Source organism: Palaemon carinicauda, chromosome 14 (assembly GCF_036898095.1).
Source record: "Palaemon carinicauda isolate YSFRI2023 chromosome 14, ASM3689809v2, whole genome shotgun sequence".
NCBI classification, from domain to species: Eukaryota; Metazoa; Arthropoda; class Malacostraca; order Decapoda; family Palaemonidae; genus Palaemon; species Palaemon carinicauda.
Window position 1 is genome coordinate 9,704,969 of NC_090738.1, and position 18,425 is coordinate 9,723,393.

Consider the following 18,425-nt stretch of genomic DNA (forward strand, 5'->3'; position numbering starts at 1 on the left):
TTTTTTTGCTACTTGAAGTGTTTGCTTGTTTTTGAAAGCTATTAGGCGGTGATGATAATCGGCTGTTTGCAACTAAAGTGTTCGCTAGAAAATGTACGCTGAATACTCAATTGTTATTGTAAACAGATGTTAGTATTTAGGTGTTGTTCCGATTTGTTTTATACATTTGTTTGTCGCACTTAGGCATAACCCTTACTTTGTTGGTAATTATGGTATGCTGGAGATAAAAGACCTCTAGCCTACTGCCAAAATCAAGACTCGAACATTACATGAGGTATATGATGAATTCATGATTTTGAAGGCAAAATAGGGGGGTCGAACATTACACGAAGTCGAACATTACACGAGTATATACGGTATATGAAATTATTGCAAATGGCAAACTTCAAGATAAAAGTTAACTATTAAACACAGGGATACTGTAAATGCAGAGAAAAATTTAGTTTCATTTTGACTAATTTGAAAAAAGTGAATGCATAAGTTTGCATAACCTATGGTTTGTGAGGCTACTGAACTGCACAAACTATTGGGAAGGAGTGTTAACCATCAGAGCAGCTTGGTGCTAAAAGACCAACCTTGTCTATGCCCTAGATAATCTACACCTAAAGATTTAGGTAAACTCCAAAGAAGTTAATAAGATGGGAAAATTACCTGAGGTTATTATCTGACAATAAAAATGACATATTCTTACATATTTTTTAGGGCTACAACTTGATAGAAATTTAGAACACTTTAAATTGCTGTCTCGGTTTAGCAGACATATATTGTTGAATAAATGAAATGGGAAATAGTTAAGTTATTGAAAAGCCTCAATTATAAATGAAAATGAAGAGGGAAATGAGAAAAGGGAAGAGCAGATCCAAAACTTATCAGTTCCACTGCCAAAAAAGTTTGGAAACAATGTTTATGGAAAGACAAACTAGGAATAAAAGGATCTGACAATTGTAACCCAGTGGATCTCTTACACATACGTGCTACTCACTAACATATTAGAGTTACCCTTCATGTTTTATGAAGAATGTTGGGTTGGGAATATTGCATGGATGAAGGAAATTGGTACGTTGAGTAATGGTGGTTGTTAAACAGTCTTTCATTAAGTTTACTTATTTTAAATGGCAGCATTTATTTTCACCAAGGAAGTTGTCCTTGAATTATACATCTTATTTTTAATGGTGGCGCTCATTCTCACTAATGAGGAAATGGTTTTGAGTCTACAGTTACATATATTCTTTTGAACAACTCTTACATTTCCAGATGCATTTAAAGGTTCTAGAAAGAGTGCACCCAAAATTGCCAAAGAGGAAAGCTCTCAGAATCCAAATTTAACATCTGACATTTTATCAGACATTTTGCAAGTATCAGAAAAATTTGCATTTATTTTAAAGAAGCGTAAGTCTACCTTATATTTGCTGTGTGATAGCTTGTGTGTTTTTTATAGACTGATATTTGATGTTTGGTTTTCTCCTGCTCATGGTGGAGGAGTTGTATTATTGTAGTGTTTAACTTTATGTAACATATGCTTTGTTTGTTTATGCCTTTTTTTCATAAATATTGCTTAATTGCTACTCAAGTTCATCATGTTTTGGTTTATAGTAAGTAAGTACAATTCAGTATGTTTTATAGAAGGGCAATGCCTAACGTTTTTGCCTGAGGCCCATAGATGCATTTATTTCTTTTACTTTTTATTTCTTGCCCTTTCCCATTCCCTTTCTTCCACTTTGCTTTCCAATTTTTGCAACCTCATTTATTCTCCTCACTTATCTGAAGTTGATATCTTTCTTGAAAAATTATTACTGTACAGTACAGGTAATCCAAAGAAGTGTTCTAAACATGTAAGTACCGTACAACTTTAATGTGCCATAGTTTGAAAACATCAAGTTTGTTCTTTTGATCATGCAACCAAGTGAAGATGCAGCTTCGTAAATACAATGCCTCAGATTCTATACTCAAGAGAAATTATTTGATAATACAGTAACCATAATTATGTGAAAACTATCATTCCATGTATACTGAGATAAAATGTTGCTTAACGAATGAAGAAAACTACCCGCAAAAAAGAAAAGAGACCGCTACTGGGAACAAAAGAATTTTAGATGATTAATCCCATATTGCTAGATATGAAAATCTTGTGATTGAAAATCTATAACTATCCAGTAGTGTACTGTTACTTATCTTCTACATCAAACCGAGCCAAAATGAGTGATATTGTACTGCAATGCATATGCAGCAAGCAACGCATATACACCTGAAGAAAGATAATCTATCGACTATAACCATCAAAGGACTACGTAAAAATGTGGTTGAATGTAACAAGCTAATTTAAACTTTATTTCATTCCGTTGTTATGTTATCTATTTTATATGTTGATGTTTATCATATCCACAAACACAATTGATTGTAAGTACGGTATGCAATTGCTACCCTTATGTGGCCCCTTGTGAGCCTAGAAACACCTGTGTTGTCTCTGGAATAAAGTTAGTTGTTAGGAAGCTGCCATTTACTTTAAACTCTTCCTTTGCTTCTGTTGCAGTACATAGGAGGCTCTACTGAACAGTATTTTCATTTATCAAATTACATAGTTGCAGTAATTCTGTACTAAGTAACAATGGTTATTAAATGATAATTATTACTCTATTATCAAATAGTTTGACCAAACTACAGGGACAAGAAATTTTAACCCTGTTCAGAGGTTTTTATATAAAATTGCCTTACACATAATACAGTGTATAGTTAATAATTTTAAAAATATCAATAATGTGATAGATTTTAGAATATTGCATTATATAGATTTTGGTGCTTTGATAGTGATATTTTGAAAATGTCAGTAATGTGGTTAATTTACATTGAAGCTCTAAATGTATATAGCCCCTGTTCGGTAATAATCATACCATCTGAGACTAAAGTCAAATGGCAATAGCACATGAGGGAATATCAGAAGAGACAGAGTAATATGATATACTTTTGGTTTCAATTCACCTGAAGACTAAAATTTTCATAATGCTTTTAATATATTTTACTGAAGTTCTCAGTATAGATCTCTTCTCACTACATTTTATAAGCATATATGGAAAAAAGATAATAATATAATGTATTACAAGGGTGTGTAAAGGTTTTTTTAAACTACAATAATTTTATTTTATGTGTAATAAGCACTCTTCTTCACCAGTTACAAGCATTGTTTAGTCTTCATTTTCATGTCCTTGCATACTTTATTTAGTGTATATGAAGAATTACTGTACAGGTATTTCATAGTGATTATTTTCGTTTGTCCAGGGCACTGAAGCCTGTCTGTACATCTGTAGGAAGCTGAGTTGGAGTGATGGCTTTGAATTTTCACTGGGTGGTTTTTGTGCTGTTTGTAAATGAATATTTTATTTGTGATGCTTTCATGAGACTTTCAGTGTTGCTCTTTAGAGGGAACTGCTTGTGCACATTTGGGATTATGATTTAGCCTTTCTGAACAGGTGAGTTAATCTAGACAACTTGGGAAGGCATATAGTTTGTAAATAAGGTTACATTCTATGGCACAATTGTATCTTTTGATAGTATTTTGTTGTGAGAAAGATGATGAATATCCTTTTAAAATGTAATTAAGCCTTTTTTTAAAGTACTGAAGTTAACAGCTCTAGGCAGCTATAGCTTTTTCATGTGTGGTATTCTGTAGATGGTACTAGTATACTTTTTATTGTCTTTCCCATGCTAGCTGTACCACTTTCTGATATCCCTTTGATCCATTCCCTTTGCCTTCTTTTCACTTAGATGTTAGACTTCTTTAACTTACCCTTATTTTATTTTATATTTTTATTTAAGAACTGATATTTTTGGTGAGCCCTTTGACAATGTAGCTATGAGAACCCATGGCCTCATTAAACCACTTTGCTATATAATAATCATAGCAACTCTGAACTAGTGAAGTAGGGTTTTTCATTATATTTTTCTCATCTGAATAGTCGTTGTTTACTTTCTTGTTTCAGTTGAACCACCAGATAACATTTCTGTCCCCTCTGAGGAAGAAGTAGCACTGCTTGAGAGTAACACTCCAATTCGTTCATATGTAGTGACAGTGATCGAGCCAACTTTAGTATTGCATGCAGCACAACATGGTCAGATCAACATGAAGACTATCTTCAGTGCAAAAAGAAGGAAGGTATGGATTATGATTCAAATTAGGTTTTATAATGTTTAATTCTGGGATCTTTGCCTTACTATTTCTATATTGGCTTTTGTGTAGCATTTATTCCATACCAATTTTGTGTAATGTTTTTCCTGGTTGTTATTTGACATATAACTACTGTCAGAAAATTTAATTGCTCTTGTTAATTTATGAAATTTGTCGATATGTTTAGCTTCTTGGTTATTTCTCTTCCACTTGTTTTGTTAAAGTTTTTATATTTAATATAGGAAATATCTATTTTAAATGTTGTTATTGTTCTTAAGATATTTTATTTTCCCTGTTTCCTTTCGTCACTGGGCTATTTTCCCTGTTGGACCCCCCAGGCTTAGAGCATCCTGCTTTTCCAACTAGGGTTGTACCTTAGCAAGTAATAATAATAATAATAATAATAATAATCATGATGATGATGATGATGATGATTGCAACAGTTCTTGTAATTTTCTCCTATCCTATCAATGTGGGAGTGTTCACATAGTTTTTGGCAATGAATATGGTAGTATCATTGGAGTTTTTTTTTTTTATTTCTTTTTTGCTTCAGATGTTGGATTGTTGTTGATTTTTTTTTTTTCAAAAAAACTTTAGTGGGTGTTGCAGGTCCTTTTGAATTTTGAAATATGGGTATTGCTTGATCCATTACGTTTTCTTGTGATAATTTTGCATATGGATTTGGTAATATTGTCTCTTCTGTTATTCATTTTATCTTCATTTCTTTTACTATGGCTTTGAAATATTTCCAAAAGATACTATGTAGATTATAATTTTTTTCATTTCTATGATTTGATGTTTTTTCTGCTTTTCTGAGGAATGTAGAAGTTAATTACCTCTCCCTTACCCTATGGGAGAAGTTTACTTATAACCTTACATCAGCTTGCCTCATATTTTTTTTTTTTTTTTGTAATTTATTTTTTCGTCTTCCCATTTTCTTTGTTATGAGCCAAGTCCCACCTCTGTATGGGAGAGGTGAATGTCGTGAGTCCAAAGGCTCCAGTGTAGAAAAGAAAGGGAGGAGTAAAGAATAAACTAAAAATGAGAAATAACTAAATATAAAAACAATTGAGGTTGATGACAATAGTGAATAGATAAGTAACTGATAAACTAGGAAATGAGACTCAAGTCAACCAGGCTGGCAAAAAAGCAGTAAACAAGTTCGACTTCTTAATCACTTCCTATTAAACTATAGTACTTTTTGATTAATTAGGAAATTAATACTTACTTTGAGGAAATAAAGGCGAGACTTTTAGATTTAACTGTATACCTAGCACCGAGTGCTGGAACGTTTAATCCAAGAAAATTTTAATAGAAAGGATGGTCAGATTTATGGAAAATTTTAAACTGCATGCACAATAAGGTAATTGAATAACACTGCCAGAAATAAATTTTCAGATTAGGAGCAAGGAATGTGATTGACCCTAAGATTTTGTCCAATAATTTTAGATGTTTGTCAGCTTTTGAATCTAAAGAACAATATTTAAACTAAAATATTTTCTTAGGATAGACAGGCCTTCAAAATTTCTGGAAAGACTTTTCAGCATAGCATACAGCTTTTTGTGCTTTAGAAAAATGATGCTTTTTAATTTATGAATCAGTAAACTATATTAGAAATTTGATAATTGGTGTGTTTGTATTCTATATTTAACCATTCATCATCCAGCTAGTTTTGTTTTAGTTAAAAATGAATTTACATAAATACTGTATGTGGACAAAACAGCATTTTGAATGGAGTATGGTATACATATATACTTTTACTGTGTGATTTGAATTATTTGCATAGTTTTGATTAACAAAGCATAATAATCTAAAAATAAGAAGTGAACACTGGTTTCACTTTTATACCTTTTGTAGTGCTTTCATAGTTATCCCCAAGTTGATTTTTTTCTCAATTTGCTTTACAGCGAAATCAGAAGGCCAGTGCAGAGTTGTGCATGGCACGGGTTTTACCTGTTCCAAGCATAAGAGTGAAGCTGTCTCGCTTTGATACAGAATGGACCAAACCTATGTATGCAAAGAGACTTGTTTCAGCAGCCTGTATGCTGAGGCCTGCATCACAGACAATGCTTCACAATTGCCATTCACATTTAACTTTCACGGTAAGTCTCTCTCTCTCTCTCTCTCTCTCTCTCTCTCTCTCTCTCTCTCTCTCTCTCTCTCTCTCTCTCTCTCTCTCTCTCTCTCTTTTTCTAACATTTGATATAAGATACAGTAATTAATATTCTAGTGTTATTCAAAATTATATAATTACTCAAAGAATCATCGTTATCATTATTTTGGTAAAGAATAAATATCAGTGTGCTAAGATATTAATTTACAGATTTTAGTTGTTCCCATACTAACAAACCTTCCATTATTTATTGGATTATCTTTCAGAAAAGCTGGAAGGTAACCATTAGATTTGAAGTGCAAGGTGGCAACCCTCCCTAACTGCTTGATCGAGTAGGCTGAGGTGGCTGGGGGTACCCAGCCGCCTCTATATATACTCTCACAGCAGTGAGGTACGACACTTTTTCTTTTGGCTCGGTAGAGATCGGACATTTCCTCTCTCTCCCTAGACTGTCATTGGACTATTTGACTTTGCTCTTTCTTTTCAGGTGTGCGTGTACTGTATTTCTATGATCGCCCTCATGCAAACATGTCCAGGGCGCAAAGGTGCTGCGTGCGGTACCTTCGTGTCTTCGTTCATGCTCACAATACCCCCGGTCTCAATGATCTCCTCAGAGGCGTTCTTCTTCACGAGGAGAACTCTCGTGATCGTGTTCTGCACGATCATGAGCACAGTCTAGACCCAGGTCCAGAAACGTTCTAGGTCTCTGCGATCTAGATCACGAGAACGGCGCTCATGCTCACAAGGATGACGTTCTCGTTCACGAATGCGGTATTCACGTTTGTGAGGGTACCATTCATGAGAACGATGCTCACGTTCCCGAGGCCGACGCTCACGTTTGCGAGCTAGGTATATGCGACGTTCACTCCATTCTTGAATGAGAGCTAGACGCTTCCGTTCACGAACATCTCGTTCACGATCTCTAACCTCGCGTTCGCGATCAAGGTCTAGACGTCCCTCGTCTAGAGGTAGAGGTGGGCGCTCGCGCAGTCCATCAGCGTGTAACCGTTCAACCCGACCTCCTAAACGACCTCGGACTGAACCTGATTATGAGAATGACTACTCTTAAGATAGGCGTTCAGCTAAACCCCCTGTGCCTTTCACCACATGGGGCGTATTAGCAAAGCGCTCACCTATGCGATGCTTGGAAAAATGTCCTGCTGTAACACGTTCTCCAACGATAAGAGTTGTTCCTACTCAGAGGCCTCCTCTGCTGACTTAGTTGGATGTAAGTGATGCTCTGAGGCAGCAGGAAGTCATTAGACCTTTCTCTTCCTATGTGGCTCCTAGCGCTCCTGTTGCGAGCACTTCTGCTTGTAAACTGCATCCCTTGATGCGTGAAACTCGCGATTTTGCGTGCGAATCTCTCTATTTTGCCAGCAAATCGACAATTTGAGCGAGCAATTCATGAGCACTTGTGTCGGAACGGCAAGCACGTGCGAAACCAACCCCTTCGGCCCGGCCTTCAGCTTCTTCCACCTCCAGTGGCAGGCCAACACCCTTTTCAGAGGGTTTCAAGGAGCCGCCTATTAGGTTCGCTTATGTTCCTAGTAGTCTGGACTTCCTTCTTGTCCTCCGAGAGAACATTTTCCTCTGCCTCAGAGGCTCCCCTACGTTGACTGAAGCTCCTTCTAGCCCCCCCCCCCCCCCCCCCCCCCCCCCCCCCCCCCCCCCCCCCCGGATGTTCTTCTCCTAGACCTCCAAGGGAAGCCCAGAGATTACCTAGGGGAACATAACTTCCTGCATGAGTGAGTACCTTTCTCACCACCCTGCTGAAGTCTGAATGTGGCTCTTCCACCGCCACAACCTCCAACTGCTCCAGTCGAGGCAACCCCAAGGATTCCCTTCAAGCCCTCATCGAGTTCGTCCTTTGGGAGTCAGGACACTAGAAGGAGATCAACGTCCGACAAGGCTCGTAGATCACCTCCACCCTGATCACATGCGAAAGGTCCTCAAGCTTGTGACTCTTACGTGGCCAGCCTACCCTTTACTCTAGTGAAGGCAAGGGAAACCATGACCAAGAGACAGAAAAGGAGGATGAGAGGTGTAAATCCACCACACTCCAACATCATCCGCCCTAGTACGAGTAGGGACTTAGGCTCGCCAAGGGAGATAACCATCCATCTTTTCAATCCTCAAGAGATTTAAGTAGTGCCTCCGGACCAGGGTCTGATTTCCTTACCTCCTCCAGAGGAGGAGCCTTCAACTCCTGCTGCCAAAGCCTTGTCATGTGCCTTGAGAACCTCGTAAGTTCCCCCTCCTAAGACAGTGGAGAAACGTCCTATGCATAGGGAATCGAAGGACACCAATACGAAACCCAAGAACGCTGCAGCAAAGGAAGCTTGTATGGCTGAGGCACAAAGAAGGTCCCCTGTAGCGGGTACCTCTGGTGATACAGTTGACGACCCTGACCTACCCCATACTCTGGATGTGAACCTGGAGGTGGACGACCCCTTGCATTTTGATGACGAGAATCTTCCAAAGGCAGCTAGTCCAAACTATCACTCTGAACAAGAGAGACATGAGTCAGAGCACACCTTTTGGCAGGTCCTCGCTTGCATGAGGGCCATCAATAGGCTGTCTACTCCTGGTTCCACCACTCAGGAGGTGAAGAATATGGTGCTCAATGAAATATTTGAGACCCAGAAGCCTTCCTGGTCCAGTGCTGCTTTGCCCTGGTCTAAGGGTTTAACAGCTGCCAAAAGGAAAGCTATCACTCAGATAGCTAGAACTTCTAGTTCCTTGAGGGCAGGTTCCTCCTCTTGTTCCCTTCCACCCCCTTTTGTTTTAAAAAGGACGTATTACGAGATCGAAGGGGAACCTCATTCCACCACGTCCCTCGACCCTTCGGTAGGGTCTTTAACGAAGGGTGTCCCAACTTGAATCCTCTCCTCTCTGTTGGGCTCTGCTCCCTCTCGGCAGTTGAGCTCTTGAACATAGAGAGGGGCGTGAAGTACTCCAAGTAGATTGCTTAGTGACTTGATATATGGCTGGGAGCCTTGGGTTTCTTAGTCTGCTTCCACGATCTTTCGAAGGAGTCAGCCATGAAGACTTTGGAGTCTTTCCTGTTGTCAGGTACCCGAACTCTTGAGTTCCTGTCGCACCACGCTGTCAACTTGTGGGCGAATGCCATACTCAAGAGAAGGGATACCGTCATCGGGAAGTTCCATAAGCAGGTGATGAATGTGGCGGTCTCCTGGTTGAGCAACTCCACCCTTGAGGGTTCTTCTCTCTTCATTCCAGAAGAGATAGAGAGGGCTGCTGAGTGATGGAGGAAATCCTTGAATGATTCTCTCCTCCATAGGGCCATGACATCGAGGCCCTATGGTAGACCTTCCCAGTCATCTCAGACTCAGCAAGGACCTCTTTCTTCTCACCCGTCAACCTCTAGGTCCTCAGGACCTTCTAAGGCAGGGGTTCTCAACCTTCTTGGCCCATGCACCCCTTTCACCATTTGCAATGATGTCATTCCCCCCCCCCCCCCAACCCCACCCCACTTCCCGTCTTTTCCAAAAGTTGTCTCAAAAATTGCATTGTAATATGCAAATATCACTAAAAATCCTTTTATTTTCTTTTTTTTTCAAACTGAATTATACATTTACAGCTTTACATGGATTATTTGTATAATGGAATATTACAAATTATATGCAAATTGAAAATATCGATGGATATATAAAACTTGAATGAAAGTAAAATAGTTTTTTTTAAATTTATAAGAACTACTTAACAGGCCAAACTGAAGCTCATGCAATTATTTTTATTCAGAAGATTACATTTCATCGATTGACGAAACCTGTGATTGTTTTTTTTTTTTTAGACAATTCTGGGATACCCGGATGAGTGCTTGAAAGGCCACAACGCAGGTAATTTTCTACCTCTAATCTACTGCGATGCTTAGTTTTAATTTGTAACAGAGTTGAAAAGCCTGACTCACAAAGATATGTCAATACAAACGGAAGCAATACACGGATAGCCATTTCTGCCACTTTTGGGTAGGAATCGCACATCAGAGGCCAAAATTCTGTTATTGATTTATCATCGAACATATCTCTTACACCCAAATAACTTTTTAACTCCAAAAACTCATCTTAACAATCATCAGGAACTTTTTCAACCGACAGTTTGAATGGATTTCTCACTAAATCCAACTAATAACTAAGTTCGTGAAAATATCGTCTGAATTAATTTTCCAGTGCTGTCAAATGCAACAAAATTTAATTTTTTTGCAAATTGTGGAAGTACCTTGTCTTCACCACAAACATCAAGAATGGATGACAGTTTCTCAAACATGGCTACATTTTCTGCATTTACCATTTTCTTCTGATTTTCATGCTTGCTCATGAAAGCTTCCAAGGCATCTACGAATTCTATAATGTCTGTATTCCTTCCTTGCATCTGAAGATTCAGTTTATTCAGTTGCTCAATTATATCAACCAAATAGGCAAGACGCATGACCCATTCCTCATCACACAGCCAGGCAGGAAATTCTGTTTTATCTTGCACTTCAAAAAACAATTTGAGCTCATCTCTAAGCTCAAATACTCGCTCAGTTACATTTCCTCTTGAACGCCAACGAACATTTGTGTGAAAAAGAAGCGAATGATGGGTTGCATCCATATCAGTACATAACTGCTTGAAAAGTCGTGAGTTGAGAGCCCCTCCTTTGACGAAATTTACAATTTTAATTGTTTGATCCAAAACCTAATCTAGCGGAGCAGGAAGTGCTTTTGAGGCTAGTGTCTGAAGATGGCTCATACAATAAATGCCTTTCACTTTTGGAGCTCGCTTTTTCACACATACTTGGAATTCTGATTTTGTCCCTAACATAGCTGGTGCTCCATCTGTACAACACCCACTGATATTATCCCACGGAAGATTTTCTGATTCAAAAAAAGATGAAACCTTCTCCAAAATATCAGAGGCCTTGGTATAACAAAAGAGAACTCCTCTTTAAATGAACTTGAGTGAACATACCTTGCAAACACCATCAACTGGGAACATGATGCCACGTCAGTTGATTCATCAAGTTTAATTGAAAATAAGCTAAATGCTGAAGACTTTATCTCCTGCACAACTTGATCCATGATATTAGCTTCTCAGTTATTTATAGTCCAGGAGTTCCCAACCTTGGAGTTGCCAAGTAATTTTCTTGGGACCTACTTAATTCCCTAGCCATCTGTCTCTTCCTCAGTACCTTTTCCAATCCTAGGATTAACTTGGGTGGTCACTTGTATATTACTGTCTAATCCATTTTTCCTGGGCCAGCACATGATATAATCCCAGCCCACGTGACAACCCAGTTACGCCAAAGCCTATAATTGCTCTCCTCGACCATAAACTTACTTCTGTCACAATTCACCCCCTGAAAGCCCAAAATTCACCCCTGGGGGTGAATTTCACCCCCATTGAGAACCTCTGTTCTAAGGTGTCTAAACAGCCCTTTCCATCTAAAGGCCAGAAATGGACCAAGTCTTTCAGAGGAAAGAAGGGAGGAAAGGGAGGTGGCCGAGGTGATCACTCCCATTAGGAATGGCATTCCTCCTCACCTACCACCTGTGGGAGGATGCTTACAGCGCTGCTGGCAGAGGTGGCAGCTTCATGGGGCAGAACTCTTGACGGTGGAAGTGATCGCTCTAGGGTATCCCGTCCCGTTCATTCAATCACTCCCTCCTCTTACTCAGGATCCAGTGCCTCTAAGCGTCTATGTGAAGGGATCCGCAAAGGTGCTGCCCCTCAGGGCAGAAGTCCAGACCATTCTGCAGAAGGCCGCTCTCCAAGAGGCTGTTGACGGGTCCCCAGGCTTCTACAGTTGAATTATTTTGGTGAAAAAGGTGACTGGAGGCTGGACACCAGTCATTGATCTCTCTCCTCTGAATAAGTTTGTGCAACAGACTCGGTTCAGAATGAAGACGGCAGACATAGTCATTCAAGTAGTTCGTCCAAGGGACTTCATATGCACACTGGAACTGAAGGGCGCATACTTCCAGTTCCCAATCCATCCGTCTTCAAGGAAGTATCTAAGATTCATACACGAGGAAAAGACGTGCCAGTTCAAGGTTCTATGCTTTGGTCTCGCGACAGTTCCTCAAGTAATCACCAGTGTTCGCCCTAGTGTCATCTTGGGCTCACAGGAACAGCATCCGTCCTCTCAGATATCTGGATGACTGGCTGATCCTAGCAGACTCGGAGACAACCCTTCTTCGTCACTGAGACATGCTTCTCAAATTTTGTCAGGATCTGGGGCTCCTGATAAATCATGAGAAGTCATTACTGCAACTTTCACAAAGACTGATATACAGTACCTCGTTATGATCATAGAGACCATCCAAGAGAAGTCTTCCCATCAGACGAAAGAGTATACAGACTGAGGGAAGTGGCCGCGCCCTTCCTCAGAAAAGAAGTACATCCAGCCTCTCGTTAGACGATTCTGTTTGGCCATTTAACCTATCTTATCCATCTAGTACCAAACGTCCACCTCAGGATAAGGTCCCTGAAGTGTCAGCTGAAGTCCGAGTGGAACCAACACTCGCATCCACTGGACACTCGAGTTCCTATAACTCAGGATCAGGTGATTAATTTGAACTGGTGGATGGCAGTCAAAAACCTTAGACGAGGACAGAATCTTCTCGTTTCCCCTCTGGATTTGATGCTCTTCAAAGAAGCATCAAAAGAAGGGTGGGGGGCTCATCTGCTGTACCATACAATCTCTGGTCTTTGGTCAGAGTCAGAAAGGTACCTACACATAAATCTTCTAGAGATGAGAGAAGCTTACCTAGCTCTTCGTCAGTTCCAACAGTTGCTGACAGGTCACTCTGTGGTGTTGATGAGCATCAACACCACAGAAGTTGCTTATATAAACAAACAGGGAAGTACCTTTTTGTAGTCTCTATGCCGTCTGGCAGTAAAGATCCTCAGATGGTCAGAAGATCATTCGGTGTCCCTATCAGCTTGCTTCAATTCCCGGCAAGAGGAATGTGCTTGCGGACATTCTGAGCAGAGCGAATCAGATAGTAGGCTCCGGTAGGCTCCGAATGATCTTTGAATTTTCAGATAGCCAACAAAGTCCTGACTTTGTGGGGTTCCCCGACTGCAGATCTGTTCGCAACATCTCTGTACAGCAAGCTTCCACTGTACTGCTCTCCAGTCCCAGACCCTCAGACCCCAGGCTCTATGGCAAGATGTATTTCAACAACGGTGGGAAAACATCGACGTGTACGCCTTTCCCCCGTTTTTTATGATGAGAAGACTGCTCAACAAGACCAGAGCATCCAAAGATCTAATGATGACCCTTGTAGCTCTGCTATGGCATCACGCAGAGGGGCTTTCAGACCTCCTGCAACTCCTAGTAGATCTACTGCAAGGGCTTCCTCCACGACCAAATCTACTCAAACAACCACACGAGAACATCTTTCACAGGACCGTGCAGTCGCTTTGACTTCACGCGTGAAAACTATCCAGTGTCTCCTCTCTCAGAAGGGCTTTTCAGGTCAAGTTGCGGAGAGAATATCCAGTTACTAGCGTAAGTCCTCAGCCTCAGTCTATCAGGCAAAATGGAGAGTATTCTGTGGTTGGTGTCGTGGAAAGAATATCTCTCCGTTCGATGCCACTATTCCAGTAATAGCAGAGTTCCTTGTATTCTTTCGGAAGGAAAAGCTTCTTTTGGTCTCGGCGGTGAAGGCTATCGCTCCACCTTAAGACTTGCCTTTATGCTGAAAGAAGTTGACATTTCTTCTTCGTTGGAGCTTTCTTCACTCATACGAAGTTATGAGATCACTTGCCCTCAGTCAGAGATTAGGCCTCCTCTTAGGAATGTGGTTTGCATCTTGAGATCCTTAAAAGGACATCCCAATGTACCATTATGCCATGGAACTGACCGAAAGCTCACTTTGAAGACGGCGTTCCTGCTCGCTTTAGCCTCTGCAAAGAGTCGGTGAACTTCATGGCCTCTCGTATGACTTATCCCACATTCAAGGGGATGGGGGGAAATGACACAGCTTCGTCCCTTAGTTCATTGCTAAGACTCAAAATCTGGGGGTACTGGACCATAGATTCAGGCCTTTTCAGATTGCGAGTCTTCGTTCTGTAACCAATGACCCAGGTCAGTTGTTACTTTGTCCAGTGACAAGTTTAAGATACTATCTTGAATGTACTGCAGCAACACGGCCCAGACTAACACCTCTGTTTGTTAGCTCAGGAAGAGGGAAGAGGAGGATCAGTAAGAACACAGTTTCCTTCTGAATCTGCCAAGTGATTGAAAGAGTCTTGGCTCCCGATCCTTACCGACCTAGAGCTCATGATGTCAGGGGGATCAGCACTTCCCTGGCATTCAAACGCAACTTCTCCGTGTTGCAAGTACTTCAAGCGGGCGTGTGGAAGAGACAGACCACCTTCACAGCCCATTATTTAAAAGACGTGACCCACAGAAGACTCGATACGTTTACTAGCGGTCCTGTGGTGGTTGCTCAGCAAGTGGTTTAAGATACCTCATGCTCCTTGATGGACAAGTAGCAGTTGGTTGAGGGCATTGGTTACCCGGGTTAAGACTGTGATGAATGAGAGAATGTCTAGCTTTCCTTTCTTCATCTTCCCCTCCCTTGGGGTACAGCAACATGGGTCCCTCTGCAAGCTGGCTTCAACTTCTGCAGGTAATTATCACATCCCTTGTGTAGCCTAGTATAAGTCATAAATTTATATACTGCCCACGTCCCCATTGCTTTCTGCGATGTAAGCAATGGGATACGTCTTGTTTTCCTATATAAACTCAGAAGGTGTTCATACAAGACAACAAGCTCTATTACACTGTATTGCACAGACCGCTATTATAAGCACTGTATATTTTAGCGAGGTGTCAAAGTTTTCCCTATACCACTGTCATATACTGTACTAGGTAAAACCGGGTCAGTGTTCATGCCAGACTTAGGACTTCCACCCACCTAAGAGTGAGTCATCCAATAAATAATGGAAAGTTTGTTAGTAAGGGAACAAATGACAAAATCGGAGGCAATTTGTATTTTTCTCTAACTAATGCAAACTTGGAATTATTTATATAAATTGGCCCGCCATCACCTGTCCCCGAGAAGTCCTGCCTGCAATTAAAAGTGATGTACCTCACTGCTGTGAGAGTATATATGGAGATGGCTGAGTACCCCACAGCCACCCCCAACCTACCTACTCAAGCGGTTAGGCACGGTTGCCACCTCACACTTTAAGTCTAATGGCTACTTTCCAGCTTCGCTGAAAGATAATCCAATAAATAACTCCAGGTTTGTATTAGTTAGGGAAAAAGTACAAATTATATCTGAATTTGTCATTTTTATGAGATAATTTTCCATTTTTGCTTTTTATGAAATAATTCTGATACATTGATAAAATATATCTCAAAATATGTTTCAGGCACATAATGTCTGCATTGGCTTGCAGTATCAGAATAACATAGTACCCCTCCTTCAAGGGTTCTCGCCATCACTCTACTATAAGAGTCTTCTTCTGCCTGCATATTGGAAGCTATCTCATCAGCCCCACAATGAATATTTCTTTCATGCTGGTATGATTTATTTTCTTTATTTGTACTGTACATTATTTATATCTTGAGTAAGTTACCCAAGAATTAGTAACATTTACACATCTTGGATTGACAAGTCAACAAATTGTATTTAGAAGTTATACCTTTCCTTGAAATTTTATGAAGCTTTTGTTGATATTGTCCAAGCATTTATTTCTTTTCATTTATTAGGTAATACAGTATACTGTATAACAGTTGGTAACATTTTCCTTTTGATAATGATAGCTTCATGTAGATATGCAAGAGAATGGAAAATGAAATTTGTAAGGAAAAGACAAGGGCTCTTAATGAACTGTTTAATATAAAAATCAGGACAGTAAATTACACACTGTACCTGAGATGGAGTGAAACAATCAACAAAATCTTGAATTATGCTTGAAATTTACATAAGATAGGTAGTGCAATAAGATGTTTTTCAAATACTAAAACTTTTCCATCATATTAAGGGAGACCATCCTTGCCAGCTATTTACAAACAAAAAAGAGTAATTCATAAACAGTGACAATTAAGAGATACAGTGTACTGTTTAGAGGTTAAAACATATATGGAAATTCATGCTCTGTCACAGTGCTAATATTGACTATTCAACTTAGAAAGTGTGGCAGTTGTAAGGCAGAAATATGAGTGATAAATCAGCTCGAAATAAAGTGAAAGATCCCACTTAATATAGTACCTGTACAAGTAAATTAATATATGTTCTGATAGCAATACAAACCCTTTCACTCTTTATTAGGGAATATACTTTCGCGGAAGCTTGAAGACTTTAATGAGGTATCACTACCCCACCTCTAGTTAGTTGGGGTTTAGGGGGTAGTACCAACTACTCTGTTTACACACACGCACACACCTGTGTTCTATAGTCACCTTTGCTTTTGGCGCGGGAGAGAGTGAACATTGTCTCCCTCTACCGCTTAACCTTTTTGACTGGCCTCTGACTAATTTGTTCTTCTAGTTTTATTTTTGCAGGTGTGAGTGTAGCTGGTTAGGAGTTGGTGAAGTTGAAGAGGGATTTGCCTCCTTCGGGATTTTCCTGGAAGCTAAGAAATCTCTTCTTACTTCTTCGTTCTTCTCAATGTCTTCCCTTTGATGCTGGATAGCCCTTAGAACGGGAGGACTCTGCCGCTTTTCCTAGCAAAGTGTCTCTCTGCTCCCTTCCTTAGGGGAGTCGTTCTTCATTGATGTACCTTCACTGCCTTCTTTAAGAAGGCCACTTGTGGGCCGACTCTGAGATCAATCTCGGTCTTGCTCCTCAGCGCTGATGACGCCGCACTCCTTTATTCTGAGATGGCTCAGCGGGCAGAGGGAGTGCAAAGTTTGAAGCATGTTCCTGCTCCTCTCAAGGGACACCTTTCCCATTCACTTGTTAAGTCCTCTCCTGAGTGGTCTCCGCTCCTGACGACCATGGCCTTCCACTGTCTTGACGTAGAGTTCAGTTGCTTGGGAGTACACTTGGGTGCACTATTCTAACTTATTTCTCTCCCTCTTGTATTTTTCAAGTTTTTATAGTTTATATATGAAAGATTTAATCTAATGTTGTTACTGTTCTTAAAGTATTTTATTTTAGTTGTTCATTAGTTCTCCTGCAGTTTATTTATTTCCTTATTTCCTTTCCTCACTGGGCTATTTTTCCCTATTGGAGCCCTTGGGCTTATAGCATTCTGCTTTTCCAATTAGGGTTGTAGCTTAGCTTGTAATAATAATAGCTCAGCCAGCAGAGGGATTGCAAAGTCTTAAGCATGTTTCTGCTCTTCTCAGGGGATACCTTTCTCATTTGCAGGCTAGATCTTCCCATGGGATATCTTTGTTGTGGCCAACCCGAAGCTCGACCTTGGTCTTGTTTCTCAGTGAGCTGACAACAGCGCATTCCCTCAGTGTGAGATGACTCGGCTGGTTGCAAAGTCTAATGCATGTTCCTGCTTCTCTCAGGGGACGCCTTTCCCATTCATGGTTTAAGCCTTCTTCTGAGTAGTCTCCCCTGCGTGGGGCGACGAGTGGAGTTTAAGATTTGTCTATGCCCTTCTCTAGGCCCACGGAGCAGTGATCTTCGACCTTCACTAGTGACAATGTATGAGTAGACTACACATGACCTGAGGGTTCCAGGACGACGACTACCAACGTTGGCCAATCGTCGGGGTCTCCCTTGTTCCTCCTAGTGTTGGAGTAGGAGGGTGACCCAGTATCTTCTGAAGCAGTATCATAGTCATAAGCAGCACTTGATGCCTACCTACAACTTGAGTTCAGCCCGTTGATGGAAAACAGAAAGTACTGCCAGGTCTGCCTCCAGGTTTTGGACAACTTGCCTTCCGAGGGAGAGTTGCCCTCCACCTTTGATGGACAGCAGTCTTCCCGCTTGCGGGGAGTCTCACTGATAGAGACAACAGGTGTTGGTTGCCTCTCCCGCCTGTGGGAAAGACTGCCTTCCATTCGTATCCTGAGGGAACAAAACGAGTCTCGTTAGCTGCCACAGGACTGCTTGCGGTCTCCGGCTTCCATCAACAAATCTCATATACCTTAACTCTCAAGAGTTATTGCCGACATTGATGAGGCCATATCCTTTGGAATCGGTACCTCATGGGTGGGAAGCTCTTGCA

General features: G+C 40.6%; 1 protein-coding gene across 2 annotated transcripts in view; it reads left to right on the forward strand.

The window, feature by feature from the left end:
• Positions 1–18,425, forward strand: part of Vps13B (vacuolar protein sorting 13B) — a 418,333-nt gene that overhangs the window by 128,276 nt on the left and 271,632 nt on the right. Inside the window, exons 13-16 of one of the 2 annotated variants that reach the window (XM_068386782.1) lie at positions 1,255–1,389; positions 3,975–4,147; positions 6,067–6,261; positions 15,666–15,816. In XM_068386782.1, the coding sequence (XP_068242883.1) occupies positions 1,255–1,389; positions 3,975–4,147; positions 6,067–6,261; positions 15,666–15,816 (654 nt within the window). The remainder of the gene's footprint in view (positions 1–1,254; positions 1,390–3,974; positions 4,148–6,066; positions 6,262–15,665; positions 15,817–18,425) is intronic. The other variant, XM_068386783.1, reaches the window with a different exon arrangement.